This window comes from Colletotrichum fructicola (assembly GCF_000319635.2).
Source record: "Colletotrichum fructicola Nara gc5 chromosome Unknown KSG_Nara_v1_contig03, whole genome shotgun sequence".
NCBI lineage: Eukaryota > Fungi > Ascomycota > Sordariomycetes > Glomerellales > Glomerellaceae > Colletotrichum > Colletotrichum fructicola.
Window position 1 is genome coordinate 4,639,489 of NW_027094053.1, and position 18,264 is coordinate 4,657,752.

The 18,264-nt window shown below is 55.4% G+C and overlaps 5 protein-coding genes across 5 annotated transcripts; 4 read left to right on the forward strand and 1 right to left on the reverse strand.

Annotated features, from left to right (window-relative positions):
* Positions 1-1,096: 1,096 nt before the first annotated feature.
* Positions 1,097-1,912, reverse strand: CGGC5_v006108 (uncharacterized protein; the record flags this gene model as incomplete). Its single annotated transcript, XM_032035133.1, has 3 exons — positions 1,097-1,175; positions 1,232-1,761; positions 1,826-1,912. The coding sequence occupies 3 exons, from the start codon at positions 1,910-1,912 to the stop codon at positions 1,097-1,099; spliced, it is 696 nt and encodes a 231-aa protein (XP_031892640.1).
* A 390-nt stretch (positions 1,913-2,302) lies between these two features.
* DPB2 (DNA polymerase epsilon subunit B) lies at positions 2,303-4,744 on the forward strand (the record flags this gene model as incomplete). The annotated part of the gene is made up of 2 exons (XM_032035144.1): positions 2,303-3,039; positions 3,091-4,744. The coding sequence occupies 2 exons, from the start codon at positions 2,303-2,305 to the stop codon at positions 4,742-4,744; spliced, it is 2,391 nt and encodes a 796-aa protein (XP_031892560.1).
* Positions 4,745-6,491: 1,747 nt separating this feature from the next.
* treB (Neutral trehalase) lies at positions 6,492-8,963 on the forward strand (the record flags this gene model as incomplete). The annotated part of the gene is made up of 5 exons (XM_066151650.1): positions 6,492-6,626; positions 6,711-6,747; positions 6,842-6,966; positions 7,022-8,763; positions 8,816-8,963. 5 exons carry the CDS (start codon positions 6,492-6,494, stop codon positions 8,961-8,963), a joined length of 2,187 nt encoding a protein of 728 aa, XP_066009183.1.
* Positions 8,964-10,992: 2,029 nt separating this feature from the next.
* On the forward strand, positions 10,993-12,743 carry ICL1 (Isocitrate lyase; the record flags this gene model as incomplete). The annotated part of the gene is made up of 3 exons (XM_032035167.1): positions 10,993-11,379; positions 11,436-12,331; positions 12,386-12,743. 3 exons carry the CDS (start codon positions 10,993-10,995, stop codon positions 12,741-12,743), a joined length of 1,641 nt encoding a protein of 546 aa, XP_031892638.1.
* A 2,851-nt stretch (positions 12,744-15,594) lies between these two features.
* On the forward strand, positions 15,595-18,124 carry CGGC5_v006112 (Vacuolar fusion protein CCZ1-like protein; the record flags this gene model as incomplete). The annotated part of the gene is made up of 2 exons (XM_032035178.1): positions 15,595-15,933; positions 15,989-18,124. 2 exons carry the CDS (start codon positions 15,595-15,597, stop codon positions 18,122-18,124), a joined length of 2,475 nt encoding a protein of 824 aa, XP_031892559.1.
* Between the last annotated feature and the right edge of the window lie 140 nt (positions 18,125-18,264).

An 18,264-nucleotide genomic window follows, 5' to 3' on the forward strand; every position in this document is an offset into this window, starting at 1 on the left:
GAGCTCGAAGAATGCCGCTGCCTGTCACATCTTGCCCCCTCAGAATTTCCCCCGATGGTGGTGAGCATACGGTTGAGAAGTGACAGATCATAATGGAAGCTGAGTGAGCCGACGCGCCTGAATGCCCTGAACCGTCTCATGATCGCTTAAAGGTTGTCTTGCATGTGAGAATAAGGTAGTCGTCAACGGCCAGCGTCGATCAGATGACAGCTCTGCCAAAGCCCTCCACTACCAGCAACAATATTATTGCCAATCATAGCTGGTACCGTAGCTGAAGAGAAGTCTTGTACAATCTGTTTCGTTTCTTGCCTAGCATGACCTCTCTCCATTGCGACCCTTCGATACACCACTACTCCCAGTTTCCCTTGACTCAAGGAAAATGAGCCCAATGATCGTCGTGGTCTGCAGGTCATCTCGATGACAGGCCTGCAACTTCATACAAGGCACTGCAGCGTCTCCACGCCGGCTAAATTCCCCAAAATAGCTCAAGGAGCGTGGTTCCCTGTGTCCCGATATCGCCAAATGCCCTCACATTGCGTATTAATCAACTTGTCAGTCCAGCATTGCCGCGAGAGCACATAGTGCCTGGCTTGTATCTGCAGGTGTGTCCCAACCGAGAAAACTCAACCGACGGTCTGGAGAGCATGCATGCGTTCGCTTCCATTTGGACTCCTTTCGTCCACGTACAGCGGGAGTTGAACACGGGGTTGTGCGGGGTGGAACTCAGTCTGCAGGACAGAAGAATCTGCAGCGACTCCGGTTCCGAGGTTAAGAGGATAACTCACGATCCCCTCCGGGTGCTTGTTCCTTGCTCCAAAACCAAGCCAAGTGGAGGTGAGTGGATGCTCAGAATCCGCGGAGCTACCTACTACCCAACCCCTTCGTCCAAGGTTGCAGCGGATCCCAAGAGTAGCAGAATTCGGCGAAAAGGATGAGATCGTCTTGCGCAAGCTGCTGTGAATCAAACACCCTGTCCTGGGTTGCCAGTCATGATAGGTGCGAGGTAGCTAAAATTACACGTCGAGTTACAGTACTGTACAAGTCGAAGTTGACCACTGGGCGCTTGTATAGCGTCAATTTTGCAGGTCTATCAAGGCTATCGTGCCTTATCCTTCTCGTCTTCTTGTCGGAGCCTCTCCTTCAGCTTGTCTGTGAGGTAAGGACTAAGTCCGAGCCTGCAGATTGTCAGATGAGTTCATCTCAACTTTTCTCGCCAGAACAGGCAACTCACATTCCCTCATTGGTGATGATCCGATAGGTGCCGCTAGGTTCGAGGTTGCCAATGATGTTTCCGCTCTGATCAACCTCAACGCTGCCCAAAATGTCTTCGGGCCAAGCAATACGGCCAAAGTCTGGAGGTTTTCTCGAGTCGCTCAGGTGGACGTAACCGCCGTGTCCTCCTCCTCCAGCGCCGCCCTGGCCGCTCGCGCCCCCAGCACCGCTTCCTCCGGCGCCACCACCGCCGCCGACCTTGCGCGAGCCTCTTTTGCTCTTCTGCGCAAAGAAGGCGCCTCCGGATCCCAGGTTGGCTCCGCCAGGACCGGCAAATGCAGCTGCCTGTGCGAGCAGGTCCTTGTCCTTGTGCGCATGCTCAGCGAGGACCTCGTAGAGGATCTTCGTAAACGTTCCGTTCTCGATGAATGACTGCGGCGTGGGAGGATCCCTCGTAGAAAAGCCAATGGCTATTCTTTGGTTGGGCGGCTCATCTTCGAGGAATGACAGAAGGAAGGAAGCTCGCGACGCATCCGCAGGGAACACTTTCTACGGCGTTTGGTCAACTTACAACTGTAAGAATTGCGGCGACGAGAATACAAGATTTACTCACAATAGATGGGTTTGACGCCAAACTAGAGACAGAGCGCAAGAAGGAATTTCTGTACCTCGGGAGGAAGCGGGCTGCTGGGGCCAACATTTTGAGCAATTGTGGTGCAGAGCATGCGACCGTTGAATGCACTTCGCCTTACCTTTGAAGCTTTTTCGTCGAGGTAACAGCTCCCACTCCTCCACCCAATGATGACGGCATGTTGGAGTCGCGAGGGGGAGCTGCAGCCACAGGGAGCGCACAGCCGTAGAACGTCCAATTGGGGGGAGTGTGGCGCATGGACCCTGGCGCGGTTGAGGGACACTGCGTACACGCGCTCGACTTTCGAAAACGCGGTACGAGACGCGTCTCAATTAAACATTCCCAGTCCACGACAAGTGACGAGCATCGACACCTCTGCGATCCATTGCGACAGTCGCATCTTGACAACGCAATTGACGCCTTCTCCTTCGATCAATCCCAAACTCGACCTCACAGAAAATGGATCCTCCACCGTCGATCTCTCCAAAGCGGAAGCAGGTGCCTATGGCCAACATCTTCAACACCAAGACACCTGCCCCTCCTTCGTCGTCCGCGATACCCTCGTCCTCTCCCGCATTCGGCACTCCAGTACACCCGCTCAAGCCCTTCAAGGTTTCTGCGCCAACGAAGCATGCCATCCTTCCCATCATTCTGCCACCAGCCACTCTCAGACCCCTTGCCTTCCGAACGTTTACGAAAAAGCACAGCTTGACTCTCACGTCAACGGCGCTTCAAGAACTCGCAACATTTATAGGCCGGCATTGCGGCTCAGGGTGGCGTGAAGAGGGGCTGGCCGAGAAGGTTCTTGAGGAGGTGGCCAAGTCCTGGAAGAATCGAAATGGCGGCGTTATTGTTGATGGAGCGAGTTCGGAACTCAAGGACATCTTAAAGACCTTGGAGGGCAACATGAGCGGGGGCAAGATCGTCACTGGTGCAAGGGGTTTGAGTCGGCAGAACAGTCTTCTTCTCGAGCCTGGCCAGGACGCAGACTTTTCAAGCACGAGATTGGGTCTACGGCCGGCGCAATCTGCTTTGGTACGGGAGGACAGCCAACAAAGCCTTGGCATATCAAATCTTGGCGTCGAGGAGGAGGAGGACGACGACAACGTGAAAGATGCCAGGAAATGGCTCAAGGTTATCGACGCCTACGAGCAACCCAGGTTCTCTTACAACGTAGCCAAGAAGCATTTCGAAAGGTGAGCGCCCTTCTCCGTTGGCTCCAGCAAGCTTTCTGACCAGATTCGCAGGGAGACTTCGAAGCCGTCTTTACTGCCATCGGCGTCGCACAAGACCGCCCTATTTCGCAACAGATATAATGTCATCCACCAAAGGTTACTACGGAATGAGTCCTTCCAGACATCGGCCGTGGCGAGCGCAAGAACGCCGTCGCTCAAGCGCTCGTTATCAAACCAACAGAACCACAAGATTACCCCGATCGCAAACATGCTGGGCCGGCACGGCAGCCATCACATGCTTCTCGGCATGCTGAACGTGCTACCAGCAGGAGGGCTTGCCATAAGTGATCTAACAGCTACCATCGCCCTAGACCTATCTCAAGCTGTTGCGATTCCTGAAGATTCGGCCTGGTTTACCCCGGGCATGATTGTACTGGTGGACGGCGTTTACGAAGAGGAAGAAGAGTCAGTTGGCAAAGGCTTGAGCGGGAGCAGTGGTGTTGGTGGCACCCTAGGTGGCAGATTTCAAGGTTTCTTCATCGGACAGCCGCCATGTGAGAAAAGGAAAGCGACACTGGGCGTCAGCGGACCCGACGGTGGACAGGACCACACTATAGGAGGTGGATTCGGCTGGATTGACTTCCTCGGTGTTGGCAGTGAACGAGCGGTTGGGGCACGCATGCGAAAACTTGAACAGCGTCTGCTTCCCCGTCACTCCGCCGAAGAGGTTCCTAGTCGTGGTAGGATGATCATTCTTGGCGAGGTGAACCTCGATCAGCCGCGAACACTGCAAGCGATGCGCAAGATTCTGGCCCTATACGCGGCTGAGCCTGAAGGCTCCAGTCCGATGACTTTCATCGTCACCGGTAACTTCACGCAGCACGCCGTCCTCGCTAGGGGTGGCAGCGGCGGCAGCATCGAATACAAGGAATATTTCGACGCCCTAGCGTCGACGCTCTCGGACTATCCCACTCTTCTTCAGTCATCAACCTTCGTCTTCGTCCCAGGGGATAATGACGGCTGGGTTTCCTCCTTCACAGCAGGCGCTGCGACACCGTTGCCTCGGAAAGCCGCGCCGGACGTCTTCACCTCCCGTATCCGCCGTGCATTCGCCGCCGCAAATGCAGAACTCGGCGCCAAGGGGGATGGGGAAGCCATCTGGACGTCCAACCCTAGCCGTCTGACGGTGTTTGGCCCGAACCATGAGGTTGTTGTCTTCCGCGACGACATTTCAGCCCGTCTCCGCCGCACAGCCGTACGTCTCAAGACCTCTAGACAGAAGGAGGGAGAAGAGGGAGACGACGAGAACGCGGCAGCGGACGACGTTGTCATGGCGGGCAGCGACCCTGTGGAAGAAGGAGATGGCGCTATGGATGTAGACATACCGAGTGAGAAGCCTGCCGCCAAGGAGGTCGCATCGAGCCTTTCACAGGATATCCACACGGCGCGGAAGCTTGTCAAGACAGTGTTGGATCAGGGATACCTCGCACCATTCCGCCAGGCTATCCGCCCTGTGCACTGGGACTATGCCACAGCACTGCACATCTACCCGCTACCAACATCCATGGTTTTGGTCGACACAACAGCACCTCCTTTCTGCGTCACGTACGAAGGTTGCCACGTAATGAATCCCGGCAGTATCTTGGTTCCTGGCAGAACACGCGTTGGCCGGTGGATAGAGTACGAGATTGGCAAGATTGGACGGCTGAGAGAGACTACGTTTTAACAAGGAAATCTGCCGGAGGTAATTCGTGGTTTCTCCTAGGGAAGTTCAATGGGCTCAAGCATAGGCCGGCGTTATGGGTGTAACGACTGATGCAGCTAGTTGGGATAGAAAGATATCCTGCAATACGTTTCAATACCATATTTGACCACGCATAAACATTTTCTTTTCTCAACGTCCGGTGGCTTTGAGGCGTCTCCCTGCGAGACTACACATCTTTTCTTCCTTTCCGTCGGAGTCAGAATGGGAGGCGGAGCGGAGTGGGATGAGACGGGCAGTGTCCGAATGGTGGCTGACGTTGTCATCGTTTTACTTATACGTGCGGGCTGGCATTGGCCACCTCCTCCTGTTGCTGCGTAGTAGAGGTCCGTAGTCGGCAGGTCGGGTCGGACAGGACGTGGTGTGACCGAATGCTGCCTTTGCAAGTCGCCGAGGTGTGGTCGAGTCTTGGCAGGCACAGCGACATCTCAGTGGAAGGTCACAAATCAGCTTGCCCCGAGGTGGCATTCAGTCTGCACCCAACAAGACACGGTGGGAGAACAATGGGAGAAGCAAGCATGCTGCGAACGCACACCGCAGTTTGGCCGCAGGCGACGAACATGCCGCATGAAAAGACCAGACGGAGTGTCGGAGTACGTCTTCATTACATGAGCCTTGTCCCTGAAGTTTGATGTCAAAGCTGTAGGACAATGTTTACCTAATATGCTGAGGATAGCCAGTTGACACGAATAAATTAGTTTCTGTACTTGAACCGTAAAAACTAAGGACGATTTCGAGTCGCGGAGCTGTCAATGTCTTGGGGAGGAAGTTGCCACTGCTGCCGTTTGGGGGAGTTGCACAGGGAAGCTTGGGCCCACGGTTCAGATTTAGCGTTGAGACTGGTTGGTCCTCGAGGTATTGGGTGGGGCTAGCTGTGTGCCGTCGTTGGCTAGTGTCGTTGCCGCCCACCGCCTTACCGGCTTCCACCCGTACGGATGCCCTGCAGCGAGGCGAGATGGATCCCAGCGTGGGGGGAGACCACTGAAAAGCAACGCGCGATAGCGTCATCCGGATATCGCTGGAGAAGGAGACCAGAACTTGGAACTGAATAGTCCCCTTTCGAAATCTTGTTCATCTCGGGCAAAATCCCCTCACTCCTCGAGGAAAATAACTGTAGAGATCGCACCGCTTGCACATCACTCTGACATTGCCGGAAAGTTCAGACAAACCAACGAAACGAGACCTGGATGCTGAAAACGTACTTGCGCACCTTGCTGCACCTACCTGACAGTACCTTGCCTTGGCTCTACCACCTTCACACCACCCGCTCACTTTAAGGCGGCAGGCACCCTTCCCCTTCCCCTGTTCGCTGTCAGCCGTAGGAAGCTTTTGCCAACTTCACAGCCCGAGCCCGTCAAGAGAGAGAGACAGCTTGGTTGGTTTCGAGACAGCATCGACCCCCCATCCCACGCCGCCCCTTGTCTCTTTCCTTCCCCAATCCGTGGCCTCGTGACGCCGGCTCTCACACACCCCAATCTCCCCCCATTTCTCTCACCATCCGACAACGCAGCCACGACGAGACGCAGCAAAGAGTATTATTATTCCTGTCCTAAGGATATCCTGAAAATTCACCTCCGGCCGGTGACAGCATCCTTCCGCCCACCGGCCGCACCTTCATTTCCTCTTACCGCCAATTGATCATCTCGAGCGCACCCCGCGTTTGTTATCTATCAATCGCCGCAGACCTTCCCCGCCGAGAGCCATTCCGACCATGTCTTCTCCAACCCAACGCCGCCATCGCGGCTCGACCACCGACGCTGGTGTCTTCGACGATGCCAAAACCTACTACACCTCTGACGACCGTCACAACAACCGTGCCGGCCCTCGAACTCGAACCTACTCCCAGGTACGACCCCAATTTCGCCGACATCCTTGACCGCCTGTGTTCCGCGACGGTTGCTCCTGCAAGGATGAGCTAACTCGTGTACAGAACAGCTTGTTCAAGCAATTCGAGCGTATTGGACTGCGTGAACCCTTCCGCCGCGGCAGCCATGGCAAGTTTGACCTCACGCCATCCAGAACGCACTTCCGGGGCCCATTGGCTGACTGTGAATATTACAGACGAAGCTTCCATTTCCAGCGGTCGAAAGTTCCTCATCAATGTCGACGAGACCCTGGAGAGCTTGCAAGCCCAGGAAGACACCGATGGAAACATGCAGATCACCATTGAGGACAACGGCCCAAAGGTATACGAATATCTTCTCTCCACGTCAGGCCACTTAAGCTTACGTATCCACACAGGTACTTGCGCTGAGAACTGCCGCCTCTGCCGGCCACAACCGATTCGATGTCCGAGGAACATACATGCTCTCCAACTTGTTGCAGGAGCTCTCACTCGCCAAGGAGTATGGACGCAAGCAAATCATCCTCGACGAGGGACGACTGAACGAGAACCCCGTGAACCGCTTGTCTCGCCTCATCCGCGACCACTTTTGGGACGGTCTGACCAGACGAATCGATGCTTCGAGTGTGGAAATCGCGGCCAAGGACCCCAAAGACTGGACGGACGACCCTCGCCCGCGCATTTATGTTCCTGTGGGAGCGCCGGAGCAATTCGAGTTTTACACCAAGGTCGCCAAGGAGAGACCGGAGATCCGCCTGGATGTTCAGCTACTTCCCGAGGTTATCACCCCGGAGCTGGTCCGCGACATGAATGCTAAGCCTGGTCTCCTTTGCGTCGAGATGGAAAAGATCAAGGATCCCGTGACAGGCGAGGACACGCTCAGGGGCTTGCCTTTCGTCGTGCCCGGAGGACGCTTCAACGAGCTGTACGGCTGGGACAGTTACATGGAGTCCCTGGGACTCCTGGTTAACGACAAGGTCCATCTCGCCAAGTCAATGGTGCAAAACTTCTGCTTTTCCATCCGTCACTACGGCAAGATCCTGAACGCCACTCGCTCCTACTATCTCTGCCGTTCTCAACCTCCATTCCTTACCGACATGGCTCTCCGTGTCTACGAGAAGATCAAGCATGAGCCTGATGCCAAAGAGTTCCTGCGTACATCCATGCTGGCCGCCATCAAGGAGTACCACAGTGTCTGGGTTTCTGAGCCGCGCCTGGACCCCGTCACTGGCCTTTCTCGGTACCGACCCGAGGGATTGGGAGTGCCTCCCGAGACGGAAGCTGGTCACTTCGTTCACGTTCTCGAGCCGTATGCTGAGAAGTACGGCATGAGCTGGCAGGAGTTTGTGCAAGCCTACAACCACGGAAAGATTAAGGAGCCTGAGCTTGATGAATACTTCCTTCACGACAGAGCTGTCCGCGAGTCTGGCCATGACACATCGTACCGTCTCGAGAAGGTTTGCGCTAACCTCGCGACCATCGACCTGAACTCACTCCTGTTCAAGTATGAGACGGATATTGCGCGCACCATCCGCAATGTGTTCAACGATAAGCTCGTCATTCCCGCAGAGTTCGCTGTTGGTCCGCTCAAGGCTGGTGAGGTGGTTACGTCGGCCATTTGGGACCGCCGCGCAAAGCGCAGAAAGCTCGCCCTCGACAAGTACCTCTGGAACGAGGAGGAAGGCATGTACTTCGACTACGACACCGCTAAGAAGGAGCGGTGCACGTACGAAAGCTGCACGACTTTCTGGGCGCTGTGGGCAGGCGTTGCCTCGCCCAAGCAGGCAGCGGACATGGTGCAGAAGGCCCTCCCCAAGTTCGAGGCGATTGGCGGTCTCTTGTCGGGTACGCTGAAGTCTCGTGGTGAAGTCAGCTTGGAGAGACCTAACCGACAATGGGACTACCCCTACGGCTGGGCTCCTCAGCAGATGCTCGCCTGGACCGGACTGGTGCGATACAGCTTCAATGAGGAGGCCGAGCGTCTGGCGTACAAGTGGTTGTTCATGATGACCAAGGCTTTCGTTGACTTCAACGGAGTCGTTGTTGAGAAGTACGACGTTACTCGCCCAATCGATCCCCACAGAGTGGACGCCGAGTACGGAAACCAGGGTCTGGATTTCAAGGGCGTTGCCAAGGAAGGGTGAGTCTTCGTGTCGTTGCTATTCTTTGAGCAGGTTATTAACTTTTGACAGATTCGGATGGGTCAACGCCAGCTACGTTTACGGTCTGCAGATTGTAAACGCCCACATGCGTCGTGCACTGGGCACGCTCACCCCGTACGATACCTTCATTAAGGCCATTGAGCAGAACAACGAGAAGTCCCTTGCAGAGCTGGCCTGAGTATGGCCAGAGTGCTAAGGGGGGGAGAGTGTGTTCTCTCGTGGACGCATTAGACTGGTACAAACGGTACAGCTTCCGGCGTAAATTCGTTCATATCGCATCGGTGGGCCAAGAGAGTTGTGCATCCAATTGCTATTCGATTTGTACCGCGGCATTCTGGGGGTTGTATGTCGGTATTCGGAGTTGAAGAATGATTTGGCTACGCGTGGTGATGCCGTTGGATGATTGAATGAATGGCTGGGTGGCGGAGGGATCTGGAAGCTCATCAAAACAGGCTAGACTGGCTGCGAAGCCGAACTAGATATCCGCCCAATGCGATCAATCCTGGATAAACTGACATGGTATTCACGAAGAAAATGGGATGAAATGAGGGGAAATAGGGAGCTCAGCACATGTAGATCGGGCAACTTCCGTGAGCTTGAGGTCCTTTGGAGCATATTGAAGCTGGTGGTTGGCAACATGGCAGGGTGGCTTGAGCCGTTCGGCAGGGTACATGTGACTGACATGAGGACATTCAGAGCATGGACGTAGGGTGATTCCGGGTTGTCCTCGTTTGAACGGCTAGACTCGTCGGAACACAGTGTGAGAGGGCCGAGGCATCTTTCAAAGGTTGGAGTCGCAAGGTTGGGGAAGGTGTGACGCACGCCACGAAGCGTGATCGGCTTCGGGAGCGCCAGTGCCAATCGCGACGACTCAGAGCAATTCTTCACATGCTAGACAACCGCTACACTACCCCGCAAGATTTTGGGACAGGACTCGGCCACGCTGGTTAGACATGGCCTTATTTTATTCCATTTCATCTGGTCAGCTGCAGTTTGTCTGGATTGAAATCCACGAGCATGGAGAAAACGTTTCCTCAATCATGTCACACAGTTGGATGGGAAATCCGGGGCGGTCTGAACCATCGGGCACGGGTGAAGATGGGGCTGCATCATCGGAATCGGCAGACGTCAACGTTTGCTTGCCATTGCAGAATTATTTCCCATGGTCCGGGGACGGGTACAGTCACAGCTGTCGGGTCAGTTCCTGGAGGATGAACCATTAGCAGGTGCGTTGGAAGAGGTAGCTGGCATTGCATGAGGTGCTGCTGCTGTCTGTTCACCCCCAGTCTTTCCCCCAGGTACCGGAGGCGTGGCGGGGCACGGCGGGGGACATGCAAGGAGCTTCGGCAACTCGGCCAATGACGGCAATGAGGAAGTAGCTGAGTTTCGCCCCATCCGTCCCCTTTGAGCCGAATCCAGACGTCACCCCTTTCTCCCATACCTACGCATACGAGTACATCACACTGACACTGGCGCGCCTCACTCACCTCACCTTACCTGGTGACTGCGCCTGGCATGTCACCACTCGCTGTGGAAAAGGTAGATAGGTACATACGCCAAACACGCCAGTAGGCCAAGCATTCCCCCACGTCGTCAGTTGTCTCTAGTCTGCGGGAAGGCAAGAAGAGCATGCAGATATGTACAAGGTACTTTCGGCTGGATTCCGTCCTCGTCTATTTTCAGTTCCGAGGTCTGTTTTACCACACGGTCCTGCCTCCCGGCCAAGGAAAGCTATCGATACATGCTATGCTCAAAGCTACTGGACCTGAGTCGTTCTCACCTCCTCTCACACTGTCCAGCTCCTGGCCTGGGCCTAGGTAAGAGGTACCTTCCTCGAAACAGATGTAAGACGATTGGGCCAGGAACGCCTTTTGGCCGAAGACTGCCGATGGGCGGTCATGGCAAGCTAGTGCTGGTTCTTTATTGTTATTGCCTTACCTTTGGCTTGTGACTCTTACAGGATTGACTTTTTTTTTTCTTTTCTTTCCCATCTTCTCCAAGTCTTCTTCTCTCTTCTTGAACCCGTCTGCCATTGATTGAGTTGTGAATAGCATCATTAGTCTGGTGCCACTCGTCTAGTTCCACGTATCTTGCTACTTGCGACTTCACCGAACTGCCACTCGTCTTATTTCATACCGCGCCGAGCATCTCTAGCTGCTCCTTCTCGGAATAACTTCGTCTACTACACAAAACTCAAGTTGCCCATCATGGCTGCCAACAACATGGTTAACCCCGCCGTGGACCCCGACCGCGAAGACGAGCTCTTCCTCAAGGAGGTCGAGGAGGTCAAGCGCTGGTGGAGCGAGCCCCGTTGGAGATTCACGAAGCGTCCCTTTACCGCTGAGCAAATCGTTAGCAAGAGAGGACACCTGAAGGTCGACTACCCGAGCAACGCGCAATCAAAGAAGCTATTCGACATCCTCGAGAACCGCTTCAAGACAAAGGACGCCAGCTACACTTACGGTTGCTTGGAGCCCACAATGGTCACCCAAATGGCCAAGTACCTCGACACTGTCTACGTCTCCGGCTGGCAATCATCGTCAACCGCCTCCGCCTCTGACGAGCCTGGCCCGGATCTGGCTGACTACCCCTACGTGAGTGTCGACTTGCGTCGTCCAAATAAGGAGTGCCTTGCTTACCCGTCGTGCAGACCACCGTGCCCAACAAGGTTGCCCACCTGTTCATGGCGCAGCTCTTCCACGACAGGAAACAGCGTCAAGAGCGCCTCAGCGTTCCGAAGGAGGCCCGAGCCAAGCTCGCCAACATTGACTACCTCAGACCCATCATCGCCGACGCCGACACCGGTCACGGCGGTCTGACCGCTGTGATGAAGCTCACCAAGCTCTTTGTCGAGAAGGGTGCTGCTGGTATTCACATTGAGGATCAGGCCCCTGGCACTAAGAAGTGCGGCCACATGGCCGGCAAGGTCCTTGTCCCCATCAGCGAGCACATCAACCGCCTCGTTGCCATCCGCGCGCAGGCCGACATCATGGGCTCCAACCTGGTCGCTGTCGCCCGAACTGACGCCGAGGCCGCTACCCTGATCTCCACCAACATTGACCCCAGAGACCATGCCTTCATTCTCGGCTCCACGAACCCCAACCTTCAGTCCTTGAACGACCTCATGTTCGCAGCAGAAAAGGCGGGCAAGCTCGGCGACGAGCTTCAGTCCATTGAGGATGCCTGGCTGAAGCAGGCGAACCTCAAGCGCTTCGACGAGGCCGTGGTCGACGCCATCAAGGCCAGCCCCAGCCCGAACAAGGAGAACATGATCAAGCAGTACACTACTGCCGCCAAGGGTAAGAGCAACACTGAGGCCCGCGCCATTGCCAAGGGCGTCGTTGGTAGTGATGTTTTCTTCGACTGGGATGCGCCCCGTACGCGCGAGGGCTACTACCGCCTTAAGGGCGGATGCGACTGCGCCATCAACCGTGCCATCGCCTACGCTCCTTACTGCGACGCAATCTGGATGGAGAGCAAGCTTCCCGACTTCAAGCAGGCGCAAGAGTTTGCTCAGGGTGTCCACGCGGTTTGGCCCGAGCAAAAGTGAGTTCAACCTTACCCCGTAGTGATTTCAAAACTAATTAGTGCCTTTTTCAGGCTCGCTTACAACCTGTCGCCCTCTTTCAACTGGAAGACGGCGATGCCTCGCGCCGAGCAGGAGACTTACATCCGCCGCCTGGCGTCCCTCGGCTACTGCTGGCAATTCATCACCCTCGCCGGCTTGCACACGACCGCGCTCATCAGCGACAAGTTCGCCAAGGCCTACAGCAAGCAGGGCATGCGTGCCTACGGAGAGCTTGTCCAAGAACCCGAGATGGAAGGAGGCGTCGATGTGGTCAAGCACCAGAAGTGGAGTGGTGCGACATACGTCGACGAGCTTCAAAAGATGGTCACCGGTGGCATCAGCAGTACCGCTGCCATGGGTAAGGGTGTGACTGAGGATCAGTTCCACTAGATCGGACTACAGCGTTTGATATTTTGGTGGAACGCATTGGATAAGGACAGTATTCCGTAGGCTGTACGTTGGATATGTATCTAAGCAATTTGGGGCAGGGCCGGTAGCATGTCATTGACTTGATTCTGTTCACACATCCACTGCCACTAACGCGGAGACGAACGCGAAGGTGACATTGTGATTACCGAGGCATCTCCGATATGCCCCGTTGGCTCTGATCACACGTAGCTCCACAGCTCCGGCCCGGGCTTACGGAGGCCAGGCCGGGTGCGCCCGGATGGATCCACAATGATGTTCGTCTGTTTCCAGGGTTGGCAACTTTGACATCCCGGCCGGGTCCACATGCTTGGAGGTTCGACACCTCCGTAAGTGCGCCTGACACATCAGCGCCGTTGTGTTTGTTCTGCTCTAGACGAGAGGTCGAATCAAGGTTACGAATTCGACTCGCTCCCTGACAGGTTTGGAGTGTATCTAAAGCCCGGAATCATAAGAAGACAGCACCACTCGTTCGGGATTCGTCGATGTCTGCTCGTAAAGTCACTTGCACTTGTCTATTCATCTGGGTAAATCTCTGTGCCAACCGATCAGGTGAGATCATTATTTATATTTAGCTACTCAAATTAGCGGTTCTCGATGAAATCCCACAGGCCTGCTGGTTTGTATTTATCGCCGTATCAGGGCTAATCTGACCTTAGGTTATTTTGAGGACGATCGATAGACTCATTACGTATATCCCTCAGCTCAACATCCTACTCTCCCTCCAGCGTGTCGCAATATGACTCTGGCTTGTCAACGTATCACTAGTGGCGGAAAAGCTGGTGAAGATTTTGAAATCCAAATCTGGTCTGAAGATATATGGCTGAATACCCGAGAGCCATCACTGTCTCTCACTTTCCTCGTTATTTGATTGAGTCCTCTTAGCTGACTTTGAGCCGAGTGTGGCAAGCTTAAAGAGATCACCATCGGCTGAATCCAGAGCATCTCAGATATGCCAGATACGGACATCGATTGAAGCTATCCAGAGATATCGCACAACAGTCATGGCAGTATAACATAAGCGAATCCGAACCTGTAATTGTTCAAAGTCGAAGAGCGAATGCTCACGTGGCAGGTTCATCTATGAGCTGACCCAGTTTGACAAATTGCTTGCTTTGAACATCAGAGATGGCAAGCCTCCTCGCTAAGAAATTAGCGCAATGAGGCCGCTAGTGGTGGCAGTAAGCCACATGGCATAGGAGGCGGGGGCGGAGGAAGTGCCGTGGTACTGGTAGCAGAATGGATCGTGGTTTTTAGCAGATGTAGCTGAGGAAAAAACCGATGATTGGCTCAGGTAGATGCCACGCTTGGAGATGGCTTTCACGCTCTTCCAGTCTTGACAGGGGGAGAATAGATAGTCTGCTGGATGAGCGCCTGGTTTCAGCTTTTCTAGGTGCGTGGGCAGGCATCAAACTGTGTATGCGGATTACGAATTGCTGATGGGCACACCATGGCATTCTTTTCCGACGAAGGGTGTCGCGTGCCGTTGTTGCCCTGGGCAATCTCTGGTGTCGGTTAGGTGTTGAAGGGAGGCAAGTTGCCATTTAGGCCAGTCCAGACTCTTTCCCATGCTTGACCGCCGCTGAAACCGAATTGATCAAAATGCGGCAATCACAGAAGACGTGAAGGACTTTGGCTGGCACTATGTACGCTAGCGAGACGCGCACAGCGGGCTGTCACCCCACCCGCCACCTGCCGTTCGGTGTAGGGCACCTACCTGAGGACACCTCATTGTAAGACAGCCCGCAAGAAGGGGAAAGGCTCTTAGGTAGTCAGGTCTACCTCGGTCCTCTGCAACCTGCCCATAATGGATCAAGTACCCGGGGTCGACGACTAGCCTGCCATGCCAGCCAAACACGAGACCTCAGAGACCGGGCAATGTGAACATCCGGTGCAAAAGTGGCATTCTATTCGCTCTTTGGCCAGAGATAGGTACCTAGGTAGGCACAAGCACTATTCATCCCGTCTGGTGTCGCACAACACTGCAATCCAAGCCGGCAGGCTCCCAGCTCAACCAGTGACAGCAGCTCACAGCCCCTCACTTGTCCAATGTCGGACGAGCCTCCGGGCAGGTCCTGCAGCAAATAGCACTGCTATGTGCCGTGCCAGTGGTGGTGCTAAGTCCGTTGTGCTAAATGGAAGGGAAGACAGCGAGGCCCATTGCGGTCTGGGCCATCGGCCAATCCCAACTTGCAGGGTTGCCGGGCCTCCACCAAAGCACCCAAGCATTCAAGCACTTCCCATCCGCCACGCTTCTCCTGGTGCTGGCGCCACACCACACGGCCTTGCCCTGCATCGTGGGGGAGGATCGAGATTCGGATCTCAGCTCAACATAAACCCAATTACTTATCAACCGAGCAAGGTTCCATTCTGCCAAACCGACCTTCCGCCCGGCCAGACCCCAACCCAAACCGCATGTCCTACGCCTAGACCATCACCATCGCCGAACCCGCAGGCACTGCTGCGCGCTTGCGTGGACCGCCTGGGAGCTCTCTGCTGCCGCTGCTGCCGCCCACCGCAGACATCGACCACGCTTCTCTGGGCCATTCTCACCTTTCACCTCACCCACACCTTTCATGCCGTCTCTCACACGCATCGCACCTTTGGTCTTCGTCTGCCACCTGCGCCTGGCAACGCTTTTTAGAGCGGCTGGCCCGTCAGAGTGATTCGACGACGCTGCCATCATCAGTTGCAGTCAAAAGCCTTCGTTTATCCGCAGCCCTTTGCTCCTGCCTACGGAGCTGTTTAGAAATCCCGACACGGCACTCCGACCCGTTCTCAGTGAATCCTCACAGATCAGATACCCACGTCCGCAATGGCATCGTCTCCCGGGGGGATCGTTCCTGCCCAGCTGGGCTTCCTCGCCGTCTTCAACCCGTCCTTGGGGAACACGGACGACACTCTTGACGACCAAATAGTATACTACGCCTCCGTGAGCACTCAGCGACAGAAACGCCGCCATCGTTCTCGTAGCAAACCTACTGAGAACATATCTCAAGAAGAACGCAATGAGCGACTTCGTCAGATTGGCCTTGCCCAGGGCATGGTAGAGTTCAGCAAAAGCTTTTCTGGCGGCCAGCCTGTCGATTCTATAGACACGGAGAAATCCCGCGTCGTCCTCCACGAGTTGGAGCCAGGTTGGTGGATTCTTGCTGTACGCCTGCCTTATCGCAGAATTGTATCTCCCTTTAAATTCTGATGTCTCGCAGTCTATCGATCTAACCCGCATCCCTCTACCACCTAAGCTGCAGCTGGGCAAGACCAACGAAACTCCAGAGGAGGTGGTCGAGTATTCGTCTAAGGAGATCAAGCCCGCTACTCTTCTGTTGCAAGATCTACTGCGTGCTCATTCCACCTTCCTGCTACACCACGGAACCTCGCTCAGCGCTCTGTTTGTGCGTTCTCGTAGACCCAGGTTTCTCAGTCTCCTCGGCCGTTACTGGGATCTTTTCCTGTCGACTTGGAATGTATTGCTGCAGGGCAACCCGGCACATACAATCTTCGCCGGCATCAACGTTGCCGCGTCCGGCGAACTAGGCATTGGCGTTGGCGAAGAGGAGCGGGGTAGCGGAGAACGGGAGGTGCTAGAAGGCCTCGTTGGGAGAATAGACGGCCTCGTGGACCTCGTAGTCTCCAAGTTTGGGTCTGTTGAGGCCGACGGTGAAGCCAAAGATGGCAAGGATCCCAAAAGCTCGTGGTTGGGTACTGGGCAAGACCCCGGCCCCGAGGACGGCGCCATCTTCCTGGGGACGGGCGCGTTGTCTCGGAAATCCGTGCGGGATGTGGCGCATTGGATGGAGGATCTTTACACCTGGGGTGAAAATGCCTACGGTGTCATTGATAGTCCTACAGCTGTTCGTCGCTCTCGGAGGACGAAGCAACCATCGGTATCGCAAACAACAAAAGCGAAGGTCCCCCCGGCTGTAGCTGCGCCTGCGCCCCCGCCCGTGCGGCCGCCCGCCCGCCCGAATACCACCCGGACAGACTCCGGCTCCGGGTCTGGGGAAAGCTCGAGGTCTACGATGACGCTTGCAGAAAGGCGAGGGCGGGAAATAGGCACCGTGGAAGAGGCCAAGCGACCCGGGTCTAGCAAAGACGAGGCAACTGCGCAGGAGGAAGGCGACGGGCATCTGGACAAGCTGATGACAGTCATGAAGCTTGGTTACGGCACGTACTGGTCCATCGGCAAGTCTGACGCCTCCCTCTCCGCGGCGAAGGACGAACTGTCCGCCCTCGCAGCACACCAGACTGGGGAGATTTCCAAAAATCCCTTTGGTAAAGCACCAAAACCCAAGGCCATGGACGACGACGCCGGCCACTTTCTTATTGGGTTAATGGGTGACGTTGAGGACAGCGGCGACAGTGATGAAAACGAGCGGGGCACTGGGGCCGAGAACCCGGATGCCGTCGAGTCAAATTCCCGCACAATGCTTCGCACCGTCCACGTTGAGCTCGAGAAGACAGGGAAGGATCAGGCGGAGGCGGCCTTTACTAAGGACCTCAGCAGCCTTACGAACGAAATCACGCCTCTCGGTGCCAACGCTGTGACCAGCAACCCGCAGTTTGGAAACCAGGACTCCAATAAGGCGAGCAAGCTGCGTGTCATTGTTTACATCAACAAGCCCTTCATCTTCACCTTCTTGTTTGAGCTGAGGACCGACTCGTTGGCTTTGAACTCGTTCTACAGATCCCTACACCACCAGCTCCTACCCCTTCGCAAGCCTCTTCTGTCGTCGATCCAATATCGACCCGAACGGCCGAATATCGGCTCTGCGACGGGCAGTATCTACGACCTTGTGTGGGACGCGCAGGCCATGACGGTGCACTCATCGATACCCAACATCCCCGACCACACTCAGATGTCCAACCCGAACGCGCAACCGGCTTGGTCGCGCGTTGAGGCTATGAACACGCACATGCAGCTGCTGAATCTTTTCAACATCACACGGTCCGAAATCAACGAGCTCGAGCGGACTTGCAAGACGAACCGTGGGTGGTGGGTGGTTTGGTCACGCATTCTCGAACGCCCGGCGGCCGCCGAATCGACATCAGAGGTCGACGAGGGGCAGCAAGGCCAGCAAATGCTAGAGACTGACGATTCCTCGCCGACGAGCGGATCTGGCTCAGACACGCCGGTGCCCAAGAAGGCTTCGCCGGCACCTCCCAAGGTCAGCAAAGAGATCTTTTTGATCCGCAGAGCCAGCGACCATGCTGGCTACCGTGGCGTGAGCTCGTCCTTCGCCGAGGGCGGAACGGGGTGGGGGGACGGCGCGGGCCGTCTTGCGTCGGGGATTGGCATCGATACCCGCAAGTACATCGAAGGCTTGTTGAACTTTAGCCGGTAGATCTTCAAATGCGGGGAAAGATAAAGCATAGGTAGGTACGAATGAGGATGGAAAAGTAGACGGCAGTACAGAGAAGAGTCACTCGGCCATTGTTATCATTGCAGACACCGTCAATATTGCGGGCGTTTTCCTTGCTAATT